This window comes from Gavia stellata, chromosome 6 (assembly GCF_030936135.1).
Source record: "Gavia stellata isolate bGavSte3 chromosome 6, bGavSte3.hap2, whole genome shotgun sequence".
NCBI lineage: Eukaryota > Metazoa > Chordata > Aves > Gaviiformes > Gaviidae > Gavia > Gavia stellata.
Window position 1 is genome coordinate 38,044,900 of NC_082599.1, and position 16,731 is coordinate 38,061,630.

The 16,731-nt window shown below is 38.0% G+C and overlaps 1 protein-coding gene across 1 annotated transcript in view; it reads right to left on the minus strand.

The window, feature by feature from the left end:
- Positions 1 to 16,731, minus strand: part of JAZF1 (JAZF zinc finger 1) — a 200,311-nt gene that overhangs the window by 23,615 nt on the left and 159,965 nt on the right. Inside the window, exon 3 of the mRNA XM_059818871.1 lies at positions 7,577 to 7,773. Coding sequence (XP_059674854.1) covers positions 7,577 to 7,773 — 197 coding nt within the window. The remainder of the gene's footprint in view (positions 1 to 7,576; positions 7,774 to 16,731) is intronic.

The window sequence follows — 16,731 nt, forward strand, 5'->3', positions numbered from 1 at the left end:
CAGTTGCCTGAAAATATTTTATCATAGATTTTATCGTACCTTGCAGGCCTGAAATATCAAATGCATTCAGACAAACTTTCATTATGTTGGAGAAGAGAATTTTGTCTTCATTTTGTGAAGTATGGCTTAGTTGTTTGCCCATACTGTTTATACAAGAGTGTGTCTATATATCTAAATTTTAATAAAAACATAGCATAGAAGTTTCAGTCTCTGAACAGGCAATTAAACAAGTAGAAACCTCTGTCAATCTGAACTGCTAATGAGATGGCTCGTCAGACATCTGAAAGTGTGTTTTTTCACGCTGCAGTAGAACTTAGTTGATTTGTGCTTTACTATGCTAGACACCCCATAAGTCAAACACACAAAAATGTAGCACTCTCAGCCCACTTCTCAGCAACGATTTAATACAAGAGCCCTGGGATTTGATCTCATATTTCTACTTTTCATTATTTTTTGAATTTCATCTGCATGATACTACACTACATTAACATAAGGTGTAATAACTAAACCTGAGCATTTACAATATAGTAATGCAGGTGAAGAGTTTTTGAAGTGAATGGCTAAAGTTAAGGCTTTTGTGCATACATGAATTCTTGAGATTTCAACTCTGCAAGTGCAGAATACTTCAGTCTGGCAAAATGCTTGTTATGTGCTCAAAGTCAGGCATTCACCTTCTCAGTGAGTATTAGGTGCTTAATATTAATCATGTGCTTAAGTGCACATGACCTGAATTTGTAGTATGATCTTCAAAAAGCGTGTACTTGTTTCCATTGACTTGTCCTGACTCCCAAGTCTAATTTCAAGCACCTTTCAAATCTTAATTGAAGAATATTTCGTAGTGCACTATCTTTAAAAAAAGAAGCCCACCACAAAAGAACAAGCTCTCTGTAGCTGTAGCAGTATTGAGCCAATCTGCATGGCCCAAAAAAAAAAGCTGTTGCAGATTATCAAATGAGTAGTGGATTTAATGGTTCCGTCTACTCTGATTCAACCTGGCATGGAGTTCAGAAATGCCACCTGCTGACAGAAGACAAAGAGATTCTGATATAAATAGCAGTTCTGCTACAAATTCAGATTAATTTGGCTACATATTAATAGCACATCCATAAACAAAAGAAGTTTGAGCACCTAACTCCTCCTCCTCTCAGTCGTCAATTAATTGGGGGGAGGGGGGGGGCGACACGACCCCTGTTATTTTACATTCCTGGTGTCCACTTTAAAAGTACAAAGTAGCTTAGCTGAGCAGATCTCTTTTCCTTGCTGAATTCTGTTAAGGTGCTGTTATAGCACTCTGCATAACAGCTGTCTGTGCCATATGATTACTTCATTGTTGAAAGCGTAACATATGGAAACTGTACTGAAATGTTAGCTGCTTTGATACCTATGAAGAGGAATGAGCTTTTGCATTACAAGACAACACATTTTTTAAACAACTTAAAGTAACAAAAATTAAACACACATTTAGAATCTAAACCATATTAGTTTCCAGCATGCCTGTTACTCTATTTCAATGCCCAGTTCCAATGGCTGGTTACTATTGTGTTTTTGATTGCCATTACCAGCAAACAATGGGTGGTTTTCTTTCAACTTTTGCATTCTTGGAAAAGAAAAGGGAATGGATTCAAGAGGAGGCCTTTGGGATTCCTTTATGAGTTATCCGTGAAGGCAAATGCTATACAGCAGAATTATAGGAATGCTAGCTCATGTCATTGAGATAACATTACAAGGTTTATTGGGAAAACTCATAAACTGCCATACAGTGCTTTGCTTCCCAAAATCAAAGTTCCCACAACAGACAAGTCCTTAATGGACCAGAGGCAAGGTGGATCCTTACAGATTCATTTCTGAGTCCCAACTGCCTTTGGCAGGAGGAGAAAGGAGATCTTTAGTTGTAATATAGAGACTTTCCTCCCCTGTAAATTAGTGACCCATAGAGGGAACAATGAAACTCTAAATTATTTCATCAGTAGCAAGAACACTTGTTAACACAAGAAGGAAGCTGTAATTTTTTTGGTCACTGTTTTGCCAGTAGTTGCATTTGAATCCTTAACAAAATCCAGCTGAATAAGAGAAAAGATTAATAGTCTGAGTTGTAAGAATGTATTACTTTGATTGAATAAAAGTGTATAGATACACTATTTTAATCTTAGAAGACATTCCCTAATGATGTATATGGGACATGATTCTCTTTAATTTCCTTTGTTAACTAAATGTACAACAAACACAAACATATGTAAAAACATTGTAGCTCTTTAAGAAAGCAGTCATGCTAGGTATCAAAAGTACTTCTAATTACACCAGGCTCTGAAAATACACACTAGATGAAGACTGATTTTTTTTTTGGTTGATAATATATTGACTTTCACTTTCTGTTTTTAAATCACATATTATATAAATCATGGTTCATCACTAGTATGATTTATTAGAAAAAAATTGGCCCATTTCACATGATATGCTCTAACTGGCTGAAACAGTGCAGCTTTAGGATTACTGACACAGCTACCAAGTGGTCTTGATTTCAGTTTAAGAATATGCTCTATAGATCTAAAAAACTACTCAGTTACTACAGATCTACTAAATCATCATTCAAACAGTATCATCAGATGGCAAATGTAATGGTTTCTACATCAATAGTACTAACTTGAAAGCCTCAGTCAGAGGTTTTTTTAAAGTCTTCAAATATTGCTGTACTGAATTTTTAGGCATATTTGATTACAATATCACTGTTTAGATCTTGGATTCCTTTAAGGTTAAGGCCAATCCTACAAAGCATTTTTTACTCCAAATTAAAATTAATTATTACTTTCGTGTTTTACTAGAAAGAAAAAAAAAAAAAGAGATTGACAAGTCAGGTATTTTCTGTGGGTAGAAACTGGAGTCACTTTTGTAAATACTGAGATTGGGCTAGTGGAAATTTCAAGGAAGTTCTCCATATTAAGGAAAGGTGAAATCTTTCAAATACAGTCAATCAAAACTGACTGCACAAATATGACTCCCCCGAAAGGCATTTATACTAATTAAGAAGATAAAGCAAGAGTTAGTCACCTACTTAAATGACAGCTGCAAATCAAAATGGGACTTGCCAATTCTCTCACGGGGTCAGCTATGACCACCCATGAAAACTTTACTCTTTCATCTCCTTTACAAGTGGAAGGACTGACAGACGGTCACAGCTATTCCAGCCAACCATAGCATCCTCAATGCTCGCTGCCAGGACTGGCTGCCATCCGCTGCCCAACACGATCAGGCAGTAAGTAGGTCTATAAAACTATTAAAACAGCATAAATGTTATAACTTATAATCTATTAAAATCAAAATAAACAGGAAAGGAGGTCTGAGAGCCAGTTTCTTCAGAGCAAAATGTAATGCTAATTATGAGGTTTTCAAATATTCCAGCTTTTTTTTGGGGGTGGGCAAGGCTTAAGGTTGAGCCATTAAAAAGCCAGTTGGTAGTATTAAACTCTTGCTTTAGGATTTATAAGAAGGCCAAAAATTCACTCCAGGCTGAAATTTACTATCCCAGGCCTGGAATAGTTTAAAAAAAAAAAAAAGTTGTCATAAATACGGAAGAAAAACCAAACAAACACAAAACAGTGGTTTTAGATGATTTTTGGCACTCCTTCAATGCAGAAGTGGCATTATTTATTTATTTATTTATTTTTAAAATCTGAGACTTATTACTATGAATTACTTTTGTAACTAAAATTGGGACCAGGTTATTTTAATAATCGATTACCAATAAGTTACTATCACTGAATCTTTTTTAAAGTTTTTCAGTATGAAGAGGTATCATAGTTTTCAAAGGAATGTCAATGCTCCGACTTACACTCAAAAGCCAGAAAGTTAGGGGTGGAAATTTCATCTGTGAGCCACACAGATGTATGAAAACATTTTAAAAATTAACAGTGTATGTTAAAGATGCAATGTCAGCCCCATTTTTATCCATAAGTAGACTTCATTAGTTTTGTGGGTTTAAAATTGACATTTAAAAATAAAGGCAACATAAGTTTTTGTGACTTAATTGAGCGCTCCTTAAATAAAGAGATATTTTAATGTTTGCAGACTATTAACATCTTTCCAAAATAAGCTATGTGCTGGTGCTACTTAGCCATATATCCCTATCACCCTAAGGAGTCTGTATTGCTGACGGAAGCCATTTGTTTTGCTAAATCCTGCCTGCAAACTCTAACAAGAGCATTTAAGCTTACTAAACAAAGTCTCCTGGGAGATGCTGCTATTGTTAAAACAAAAACTGGAACAAATTTTTAAAGTGAACTTTCTGTAATCGTTAAGAGGATGCAGGTCTTAATAAGAAGAGAAAACTTGTTATAGGAGAGGGAACAAAAAGCCAAATGTAAGCAGAGAGCACATGCCAGTCACCCCTGAGGGAACAGAGGGGAGGTATAGAAAATTAACTGCTGCATTTCTACTTCCCACCAAAACCACTAACAGGCCATTTCAGGGGACTAACACATACAGAGTCTGCAGATAAATACATGTCTACCTCATTACCTGAGAAGAGCCTTAAAGAGCACACTTCTTTGCTGAATATTTCTGCTTCTACATGAATAATCTCATTTACACATAAGAAGGTGCTATACATACACATGCAACATTTGCAGCATGTATGTGTGTCAACTTGGAAGCTGCTCAGCTCTGTCTGTGAATTTGGCCCATAGTCTTTTGGCATGGATTTTTACTGCAAAACTAAACAAACATTCTCTGCAGCCAAACCACCTTGAACTGTTTCTTATCAAATTTCACAAGCTAAATGCGTTTAAGTCTGGTCAATACATGGATGAAAGATCATTATATGAAATTATGCTTTCCTGAAAAATGACAACAGTAGCTTAACGGCATCAGGAAATGGCGGGACTTAGCTGTAAGGACGTGCAGAGGTGACTGGGATTCAGGAAGCTGCTGGCTTCACCCAAGGTAAGACTACCCTACCTAGCAAAGCCAAGACAAGCAGCATACCTAAAGGGAGGACACTACATGGAAAATAGGACCCAAAAGATTAGTGAGGTTCCTGCTTTCTACCTTGAACAAGAATGGCAAACAGCCATATAGGACAGACGCTCTGCTGAGAGACATGCATGTTTGTATGCCATCTCACCAGCCTGTAAGGTGTACTTTCTCTCTGGCATCTGAAGTGGCACCATCTTGGAGTTATACCTTGTGCAGTAACAGTAATGCCAGGCACACTGCTGAAGTTTGGTACCCTAACAAAGTATCCAACAACTGAGATGGGAGATAATAAACTGCCATTCTGAATGTTTCATTAATAAATTGGGTCAAAGCAACCTCATTTTATTTTTGACAAAGTATAGGTCTAAAGGAGGATGAGGACAACGATTATATTTGGATTATAACAAATACTTAACATCAACCCAGGTGATGCCCTTTCAGATAACCTAAGGAAAAACAGCCTTTTTATTTTCTGAAGTTACCACAACATACATGTTCACCTGTATTCAAAGATGAGGTAACAAGAGTTTCCTCAGAGTACAAATCAAACAGGATCGGACAGAAGGAATACAGCAATAGTCTTCATTCTCACTGGATGCAGTGGAGGGTAAGCCTGTAGGGCTTTTGTGGGCACTGAGAGGCTGAAATGTGGGACTATTTACATGCTCTAAACTGTTTCCCTGAAACAGATCTTGCCTAACTATCCATGGCTTTATCACCTTGCTAGTCAACTGCCATACATACTTGCACTTGAGGGAAAAAGATTAGCATCAGCCAATAACAGATGTGAGCTGCCTATCTAAAATTAGTCTGCCAGCCTTCCTGGGCTCCCTCTGCAGGCACTGCACCGACAGAAAGAGAAACTCATCTGTGGCAGGACTGGGGACACTTCATCTATGTAAGTTATAACCATCATGGAGAACAAAATCCTATGCCAAGCAAACACTGTGAAAAATTCTGTAGTTATCAGAAAAATCTCAATGCTTATTTTAGGTCCAGAAAAACTTTTAAGATGACAAAACCGGAAATTCTGAGGTGGGGCTGCTGAAATGCAACTTGATAGTTAATAAAAAAAAAAAATCTCCAAGAAAGAACATACGGTTTTTGCTACCAGGCTATTACAAATGCTAACCTTGGAACAGGGCTCCAACAGGGAACTTGAAACAGAGGATGCAGAAAGTGGAAGCTGGTATTATTTATAACCTGGCAGGCAGCACTCCCAGAAAGAGTTAGCCAAAACAAGCTGATTCTCCTAGCTAAAGGTAAAACAACATTCCGAGTAACTTAAAAAGTTTGACAAATACATAAATAATAAAAACAGAAGTATTTTAGTAAACAGATATTGGCTTTTTTTCTTCAGTATTTGATGGAACATGTTTCAAAGAGTGTATCAATAATGTTCCTGACAGATGTGCAAAGTTATACTACCTGACCACATCATGAATTAGCCTTCCCAGGAGGAGCTGTACAAAAAGTAAAACAAAAGAAAGCAGAAAGTCCTTGACATCTGTAGGATGTCAAGGAAATGAATCAGTTAGTTTCAAATAGAAGATAATGAAGAAAACCTTACTTCTAAAATTTTCTGTATTACATTAAGACTTTATCATTTAGCTGTTCTCAACATGCTTCCCTTTTTCATATCCAGGGACACGCTGAACAACCAATTCACTTTAGAACTTCCAGACAGTGTCGCAAGGACCACTACATCTCTTCCATTTAATCATTAATACTAAAACATGAAATAGCTTATATAAAGCACATGACATAGCAGTTTATCAAAGCTGGGATTCTCATGTGATTTCCTTTTAAGAAGAATATATTGAGCCTATTTATTACAGAACAGATGTATTATATGCATTTAGCTTTTTAGAAGGAAATATTTGTATTTAGTCTGAACCATTATCAGAATTATCTGACAAGATCTCTACCTAATGTAAACCAGACTGACTTGGGCCAAGAGACGTGGTTCAGCACAGCAAGCAATTTTCAGTTTCTCTAATCATTGCCAAAAAATTCCCAGGAATTTTATACCTGGGAAAACTACTGGCATACTTATTTTTGAAGAAAACACAGATCACTTTTTTCATACATTACTTTTTTTGAACATAGTTTCCTAATGAAAGTCATGTCTACATGATGGCAGCAGCTGAACATTCCTCTCCGTCCTTATTTATCTATGAATTCAACCCCCCTCAGAAAAAAAAGGAAAAAAAAGGAAAAAAAGAAAAAGAAAAAAAAAAGGAAAGGGACAGGGGGGAAGATCCTGACCACTTTTACTTGTATCTTAAACTGGCATTGTACCATGTGCAGAGCTCTCCTACTGATACATCAGGGGTCTTTTGCACGTTTGGTATTTCTGCTAAGGTTAGTTTCTTCGTGCAATAATTTCATTTGTGATTTTTAAAGTTAATTTCCTTCTCTGCTTTAGCAAAGAGTCTGGAAACAAATGCCCAAATACATGTTAGAGATTGCAAACCAAATGCAAAAGTTTTTCTGTTTTATATTTAGGGGTTCTTCTTCCCAGCACCTCAGTATGTCTATTGTTCTCCAAATGCCACGTAGCAAAATTGCTAGTTTATTTGGGATAAACCAAACAGTAGGTGCCTACCTGTAGGAGTACTACTGCGAAACGAAGAGGAGGGAGTGATTGGAGGGGTGACTGGAGGAGTAAGGCTTCCACTGCTGTGGCGAGGTGGAGTAGATACATTCCCACGGGACACCGTGCTTGACAAAGTCAAAGAGAGTTTTGGCTGAATCTTTTTCTTCAAAGACTCCTGCTCACGTCGAGCTGCATCAGTCATAAATCTAGAACAAGGACAATCACGAGGATGAGAGGCTTGAAACACTGTCCACAAGCAAGCTTTAGGTAAAGTAAGTATTTTTTGCCCTCAGTGACCAAATGGAGCTTCAAACTCAGCCATGACAAGTTCCTCCGCAACACAAAGGTTTAAAGAATACAAACTTCTCCATCAACAGCTTTATTCCAGTGTTCAAGATCTGGGCCATTTGCTTCTGATTTCAACAGAACTTATATTAGACATTTGCATCATGTGCAAACATGAGTTTTTTTAAACTCCACCCAGAGATCAGCATTGCACACAATATTGTAATAACTATATTAAATCATTTACAATAACTACACTCAATCCTTCTGTGAAAAAGTAGCTGAGCAGCTATAATGGAGAAAAACGATAGGGGCAAACATATTGAATCTGAAGGTCAAAGGGATAGTATGGATTAGATTGTGTAGATACATTATTTCCAACTTAGGATAATGACATCCTTTTTCTAAAGGTTTTAGATAATGTTGCCTGACATAAAAGATGTCCAATTAAATTGCAATTCCTCAAACCAGAGTTCCCAACTCTTGAAAACCAAATGAGGTCTCTCTGTAGATCTTTGGTACATCTGCTGAAGGCCTAATGCAACTCAAGGTTCATCTCTGTGAGATGCTGAGAGGGATTTGCACCATCACGATGCAAGGTGTGCACTGGTAGTGCAGCAATTCCAGCAGTGCAACTTTTTGCATGGGATCTGGAATAAAAATAGCTTTTTTTCACTTTTATTCTGATTCCTTCCAAAAAAGAACAAATGAAGTGAAAAAGACCACTTTTATTCCAAGTGCCCACACAGAGTTACACCAGAACGCCTGATACTGCATTATGCTGACATTCAAAGCATCACTGCTGGCACCTGTATTAACGCTTACTTGAAAGGACTGGGGTTCCCCCACAATGGGATCTCTGCAACTCAGACTTCATGCATTTAGCATTCGAGCAGTATTTTAATCCTTTGTCTTTCCCCTCCACTGCATAAGGAGTCATCTTGAAGGATTCCTAAGACGACATGCTAAAGTAAATCACCTTGTCCATACAGTCCTGTCCTTCATGATGAATTACAAACTATGCCTGTCAGTGAATAAAACAATGTGCACTAGCATGTGATACAGAATAAGAAGTTAAGTTATACCCAGACATTTGTCTGACCAGGTTAGAGAGAGTAAACCAGGTTTTAGCCAAGACACAAACTTTACATAATGAGCTCTTGCAACCCTGGCAAACCATTAAAGGCACATTCAGAGACGTGAAAATGCGGTGCAGGCGGTACACTGCACTCGCTTTGGAGCCAGCCATCACCCAGAAACTCGCATCTGCAATCCAGTAAGGAAACAGAATAACAAAAATTATCACCAATTATTTGTATTGGACTAAGTGAGGGTGACCTGGCTTTCCTTCAATAGTCACACTCTTCTCAGAGGAGCCTAGGAAAGAGAATGAGGCAGACTTGGGGATAGAAGCAGCTACAGAGAACGAGTCTGCGGAGGAACTAATGAAGATGCTGAGTTGTTGTATTGACTGTAGGTGGCAAGGTTTTGGTAGTGGAGGGGGCTGCAGGGTGAGAAGAGGTCAGGGTCTGCCTCATGCCAGCCACAGTTGGTTTTAGCCAGCTCCGTAATGGACCCAACACGTGACACAGCTGAGCCCATCAGCGAAACTGGTGGCACCTCAATGAAAACATATTTAAGGAGGGGTAGAAAATGCTGGAGGGAGAGAGGAGGGAACAGAAGAGGAAACAACAGAGGGAATGAGAGAATAACAAGGCCAGAAGAGTAGGAGGTGCTGCATGGTAGAGAGCAGGTACACCCCCGGACGCCCTGCAGCCTGTGGGTGACCAACATCAGAGCACAGGACAAGAGTGACAAACAAGGGATGGCAGAGAGAAACTGCTACAACCTGACTCCAACCCCTACACCACTTGCCTCACCAAAGGGATTGAGTGTGGCCTGCAGCGGTAGCAGGGGAGGAGATATGTCTGGAGTGAAGGTGAGCCTCGTAAAGGGGGAGGAAAGGTGGCTTTTGCGCCCCCCCCCCCCCCCCCAAGAGTTTCAGGGTTTTCCTTTTCTTTTTCAATAACCAAGACCCAAACCAGTAATTGCATATTTATGCTAGTTGGCAATAAATTAAATTAAATTCCCCAGGTTGAGTCTCTTTTGCCTGTGACAGTACTTGGTAAATGATTCCCTTTATTTCAGCCCATGAGTTTTCTTGCTCCTGCTCCTCCTATTTTCTCCCATATCCCGCTGGGGTCGGGGATGTGGGGGTGAGGGAACAAGCGACTATGTGGGTACTTCGCTGCTTAGCCGGGGCCAACCCATCATTCTACCAAATTTCTTGTCATGCGACAACTATATTTGCTATGTGACCAAACTGCCTGTCATGTGACTTGACGTTCCTTCTCATATGAGAAGACATGGAAGCAACCCCTGATGTACATCCAGAATCCAACAGAGGACTGGGAGATCCACCTTTAGCTCCTGAGGAAGAGCAGCAGACCCTGAGGAAAGGGAAGCAGAGGGAATACTTCCACATCAGTCATCTGGTTCACAGTTTATCTCCTTCCTCCTGCCATTGTATGAAGGATCAGGCCACAGGCTGGCTGGACAAACTGATTCTGCAGACTGTAGTACCATAACAATTGCACTGAACATGACCATCAGGTCACGTTGGGTCTCGCAGCAATACATAGTATCTGCCACAGTATCTGCGACATGGTGCTGTAGGACAGTCCAGTTTCTTCTCTGGGCCTCAACCAACAGTTTAAATTAGCATGAATCACTTTATTTGTTTAGGCTCCATAGAAACTCAACATTTTGTGACTGCTCACAACACATGGGCTGTTTGGGGGGAAGCTGGGTAGATTCTACTGGCTGTGAGTTCAGACCTCACTGCACTTATGGAGAGACCTCTGAGAAAAAACAGCTCTTGTGGAACAGTAAGGGGTGGGATACAGAAAAAGAAATGGGGTTTTAGGCATCTGTGTGAAATACGAAAGAAAAATTTGGCCTAGATATCAAAGAAACAGTTCTTTTTCAAAAAAGATTTGTGTACTTTAACACAGCCTCAAAACACTGTGGCATAAAATTTTAAGTACCATTAGAGCAATAAAGATGTATCCTGTCCACCCATACCATGAAGGCATTAATAAGTGGATCTTTGCCGTGATACGTAACACCAAGACACAATCCGCAGACATTAATAAACAGGTATATTACATGACAGCTTATCTTCTTTGAACAGAGACAATACATCATGTCAAATCCAGATATGACATTTTTATGAAGTTAATATTTAAAAAGCAGATATCCATAGTAACAGTTAGGTTTTAAATTTCTCTTCTCTAAACAAGGGTGCAGATATTATTGACAAAACAGTCCCCAACTAGTAGTCTAAATTTCATTCAAGAAAAAAAGAAGTAAGAGGATCTTAGTAAAATGGGTATTCAGTACACATTTGCTTTCCTCTAACTAGGAAATGTCTAATTCACTATTTTTGGAACTTGTACTATGATGTATGATTGCTTCTGGATGGGAAGCTTTATTCCTTAAGAAAATGTTATGGCAACATTATAAATCCTTGAAAACTTGGAAGATAACCTCAAGTGTGAGATATTAAAAGCAGCAGCATGAATGCTGCCATTTAATAAACTCAGCCACAAATAACAATGTTAAAATAATATTGAGGTATAACCAGTCTGGTTGAAGTCCATAAAAATCAGGAAAATTTGAAGTTATAGCTGAAACTTCTCTCTGTCCTGTTAACTTGCTCCCATTTGGGCTAAGCATGTTGGGTATATTCCAAAATGTCATTTGTTGTCTACACTGTGAACTTGAGAGAAATGGAAGGCAGAGTGTGTTGAGAAGTTCAGTTCTTGATATCTCAAGTATGCAATTAACCTTTTCAGATCCAAATAGTCCCATACACATTTGCTGAAGCACTGGCAGTGCTATGGTTTTGAAAAGGAAACTTTTCTAAATGGATTAAAATAATTGAAATGCAGTATTATACTTGTGCCTAACTATGGTGGTGTTCTTCAAAGCTTACAATATAAGTGTTTTAATGATGAGTATAGAATGACATTTCCAACTAAGGCTTTGATTTTCATGTTGAAAGTACATTATGGTTGCAACATCAAGTGCTTAGAAATGAAACATGCTGGAATTAAGGTTGAATACTGCTCTCTAAATTACATGATTGCATACAATCTTCCCTGCCTCATTTAAGTGCACAAGATGTGTGGGAAACAGAAAATGAATTGTAACTAACAAAGGCTGCTGTAAGACCCATCTCCTTGCTTAATAGTCTCTCTCACCATCTTCAGATCCATCTGCTTGCTGAGCAAATGAACCTCTGCTATTTTCAACTCTTATTCTTAACGCCATAACCCTGCCTCTCTAGTTCCACCACTATGTAGATTTTAGTCATCTTCCCTGTTGCATAGGATTGTGTTTATGCCTCATAAGCCTCCCTCTCTCTCCAAATCCAATATACCATGTAGGTGCAGTGGAACAAGGAGAATCATTCAGTCCCCAGCCATTCATTGACCCTGTTTTGACAAGCATGGGGTTTCTGTGCTTTGCTGCAGACGGTTCACAACATCAGGGAGGAGCCCATTCCTTAGAAAGAAATCTCTTCTACCCCCATTTTTTCTTTCTTTGCCCTTTTACCTTCCTAATAATTCAATTCCGTGCTCCAAAACACGTAAGTGCAATGATTTCTGAATCAAGTGCTTGCAGCAACTTTAATAAACATGAGCAAAATATAGTATTTCCCCCTCCTCTCATTCCCTGGAATGGCTCAAGTATTTTTATTGAAACTTTCCCAAGAAATTCAGCCTGAAGGAGACACCCAGCATGGAAAATTTCAGCCCAAATAGATGAATGTTGGCAACACAATAAGCAACTGAAACAGTCTTATAATGGAAAGTGTTGCACAACCTTCCATATAGGTGGCAATATAATACAAACAGCATTAGCTGTTGTTACCAACATAAAAAGTCACAAAAAAAGCAGAGGCAATGTTCAAATTAAAAAAAGCCTTTTAAAATCAAACCTTTGCAATGTTTGTAAATGCCATTGCCCCCAAAAGCTTTGGAATCAAGAATGAACAGAAGCAGAACACACTCTCCCAGAAATTTCCTTGAGCTATTAGCGTGTACTGACTGTTTCAGGATCATGCCCCAGTATGACTCACATGATGATGCCAGAGTTAGTTTATCATAAAACTCTTACTACACACAATTCTAAGACAGTTTAAGAGCTCTGGACTCATACACCCAGACTGAGGGTAAGGGTAGTTAGAGAAGTGAGTTGCAAATAAACTGAAAACTTTTACTTGAGATCTCACTTGAAAGGAAAAAAACCCAAACGGGTTGCCCTTCAGAATATATCTTCTTAATAATGGTCATAAGGGTATGAGGTGCCTTTTCCTCCTCTTCCTCGCTGTTACAGCTTGCTGATGGAGGAAGTTAGCCCTGCTCATACCAGATCTGTTTCTATGTCCACAGATATTTACACAGACAATGAAAAAGGTGCATCACAGCTACCTTGTGGGTCTGAATATTTGGTTTCTTCATGATGTAGTCTCTAAAACATATGCAGAGGAGATGCAATCACAAGTCTATCGTTCTCCAGTTAGTGCATATGCACACTAGAGAGGGGAGAGGGATTATTCTGAGCTTGCAAAACAAGCAGATTACACTGTGGAGATGCTTATGCCCAGGGCTGCTCCACAACACTGTCCAGGTGCGCACCAGCTTTAAAAAAAAAAATCAGCGCTACCTGACAATAACATATATATCTTGCCCTTTGCCTCACCACTGACAGGCTGCACTAAACCACAATGGAAAAAGGTAGCAGGATAGAATTAGTTCTGACCTTTTCTCATTATTACACAGAAAATTATGGAAAAACACTGATAGTAACATTCAGCTCATATTCATGTTTGCCTAATTTGGTAAAGACAAAGCCTAATTAAGCAAAGACAATCGATGTCCCCAGTAATGCCCTGCCACTCTATTTATGTGATAATGAGGAAATAAATATATGAGCAAGTTTCATACAATCCATTACCTCAAATTATTCGATGAACACCCTTGAGCACCTTCACATACCATTCTTTGCAGCATGGGGGAAACAGAAGCATTCTGCAGCTCTGTACAAACCTCACTTGCTTCACAGAAGCCATAAAACATTTTTTTCTTTAGAGATCTTCCATCACAGTTTTAGCAAAACTCTAAAATGAAATGTCAGTGTTAAAAAGCCCCATTAAGATGCATGCATAATCACACACATGCCTCCACACTATTTACATTACAGAGTATTTGCATAGTGCTAAAGCATATGATTTATACAAAACTCCCTTTTGCTTGTCTTGTTTTTTCTGATTCCACAAGAAAAATCAAAAATGGGAAAGAAACAGCACAAAATAATAATATCCTCTCAATTATTCCCCCAAACCTGTATCACATTTCATAACAGACCCTAACCAGATCAAACAAATAATTAAAGAGCATTTCTAAGTTTTCGGAAAGAACAGTTTCAGCCCAATATATGTTGTAGAAACGCCACGCATCTAAATTGGACTTCAACATGTGCATTCATCTGAGATCAGGTCTTACAAAGGAATTCAGTGTTCACTCTCAGTACCAGTCATACTCAGACTCATCTATTGAAAGCTTTCCCTATGTCCTAAATAAGGGATATTTATGACAAACTGATGAGTATCTTACAGAGACAGGACAGAATCAGATTTCTTTTTATTATTAGTCTTAGGAATAACTTCTTGCTGGCACAGTTCCTTCATTTCCATTATTCAACCTGTTTTCTTAAGATGTAAAAATATTATCACCACAAAATCGGCTATAGTGTAATACACATTTTTTCTGAATATGTGCATCTTCAACAGATGTAGTAGAGATTATTATGATGCACATGTAACTGAAAAAAAATGTTAAAAGCAGACTTCACATTGCATTTCTGCCTCATCACTGAAAAGACTTGAACACAACATGCAATCACACTCATATCGCTGTCAGTAGACTCAAGGCTGCAACCCTAGGAAATCTGTTCAACCTGAGCAAGAGTTCAGTGGGTTTACTTTAATTGTCTGCTCTTCACACATTCTTAAAAGATACAGTAAGACACAATAAAATATCCAGCAAGTAGATATTTTGTGCTTCTAGCATGGAAAATTGATTCATAAGGTTGAGTAATTTCGTATTGAAACATATGTAAGTGGAGCTAATGGATGGTGATATGCCAAACAATCTATTATCATTCAAATGGAATAAAAATAAAGCACCAATTACCTAACCATCCCAAACCATATACTCGCCTGCAGTAAAACATGTGTGTTTATTCACTGTCGATCAATACAAGCAGTGTTAAAAGTACTGGAAAGAAATTTAGTATCTTTTTTGATTTCAGGACTATACAGACAAAAACATCAGTGTGAATTACATTTCATATTTAGGTTAACATAAATCCCAAACACTGGACATAAGCCCTACCGTCCCATTTAATATTTATTTAATATATTATATATTTAATATATTTATTTTGATTTTTTTTATTTGGGAAAGAGTTCTTTTTCTTCTGTGGTTTTGGTTTTTATTCTCCTTTATTCTGTTAGTACCATGCTTACACTTATTGTACTATATCTACTTTTCATGGAGCACCAAAGTAATCTTTAATTTAGAATTAAAAAAATAAATTAAATTAGTGTTGTATGTTCCCACCACCACAAAAATAGCTGTTTACTTAGAAATGAATGTTCTGTTCTGAATCTTCCAAAGGAGGATTATTATTTTTTTTTAATATATTTTTGTTGGTTTGTTTTTTAAACAACATGGTATTTTGGCCTTTTCTTTCTTGAATTTGTGTAGGTCATGCAGCAAATGCAAAATCCAGGACTGCATTTTATATATATATATATTTTTTTTTAAATTGACTGAAAAAATTCATACTGGATAGGTAACATTGGAACTGTACCATAATCGGGACAGATGCAGTCCTATTTTAGGTATTTCATTCATAATGAAAATTCATTACTTATCTCCTAGACTGATGACGGGGACTTGAGGAGAAGCCCACATCTTATTTCTGCCATTGTTAAAATAAACAAAATGACATTTCTGTGTTTAAAAGGAACAAAATTAGAGCTCACCGAAATCAACTGAAGAGAGCAACAGTAATTTCCAAAACATTAGAAACGTATTGCTAGTTCTCTTCCCTTCCCCTCCCAGTCCTTCCCCAGTTTTTTCCACCCTATTTTGAAGTGAGTGAGTGAGTTTCAGAAAGGAGCTATAACTTATCTGCAACTTCAAAATTCTGTAATTTCCATGGAGTAAGAGGCAATAGTTAAGCAAAAGACATACTTCAAGAAAATAATTAGCAGGAAGGCAACCACTGTTTGGCATGATACTGTCACCTCTGCTACAAACAAGTAAGAGTTTAAAACATGGTAACTCTCTCAAGCACATCCGATCAAAGCGTTCACTATGCTGTGCTCTGCCTTGACATCAACTTATTTCTTATCAAACCAATTCTGCAGTTCTGCCATTGGCAAAAAAGGAGCATTCGGATGGTGTAAAACACTTGCAGACTTTCTCGCAGTTGGGATAGATTTTCAAAACACTGCAGCAAACCCCTGCCTTTAGCATAACGTAGCAGTCGTCACTTCAGAAATCATCCTCCCTGCATTTACTAACAGGCTTATTAGGACATTCATCAGCCTTGGCTTTGCTTATGGCCATTAATGAACAAACCAGTCATCACCTGCTGCTAACAACAGATACTTTATGGATTATTGCTTGATTAATTGTTGAATATAATTTCATGAATCCTTACATTTCAGTTCATATCCTTTTTAATATACAAGAATAATGTAATGTCACACAGCCACAAAATGTTACAGAGACCAAAGT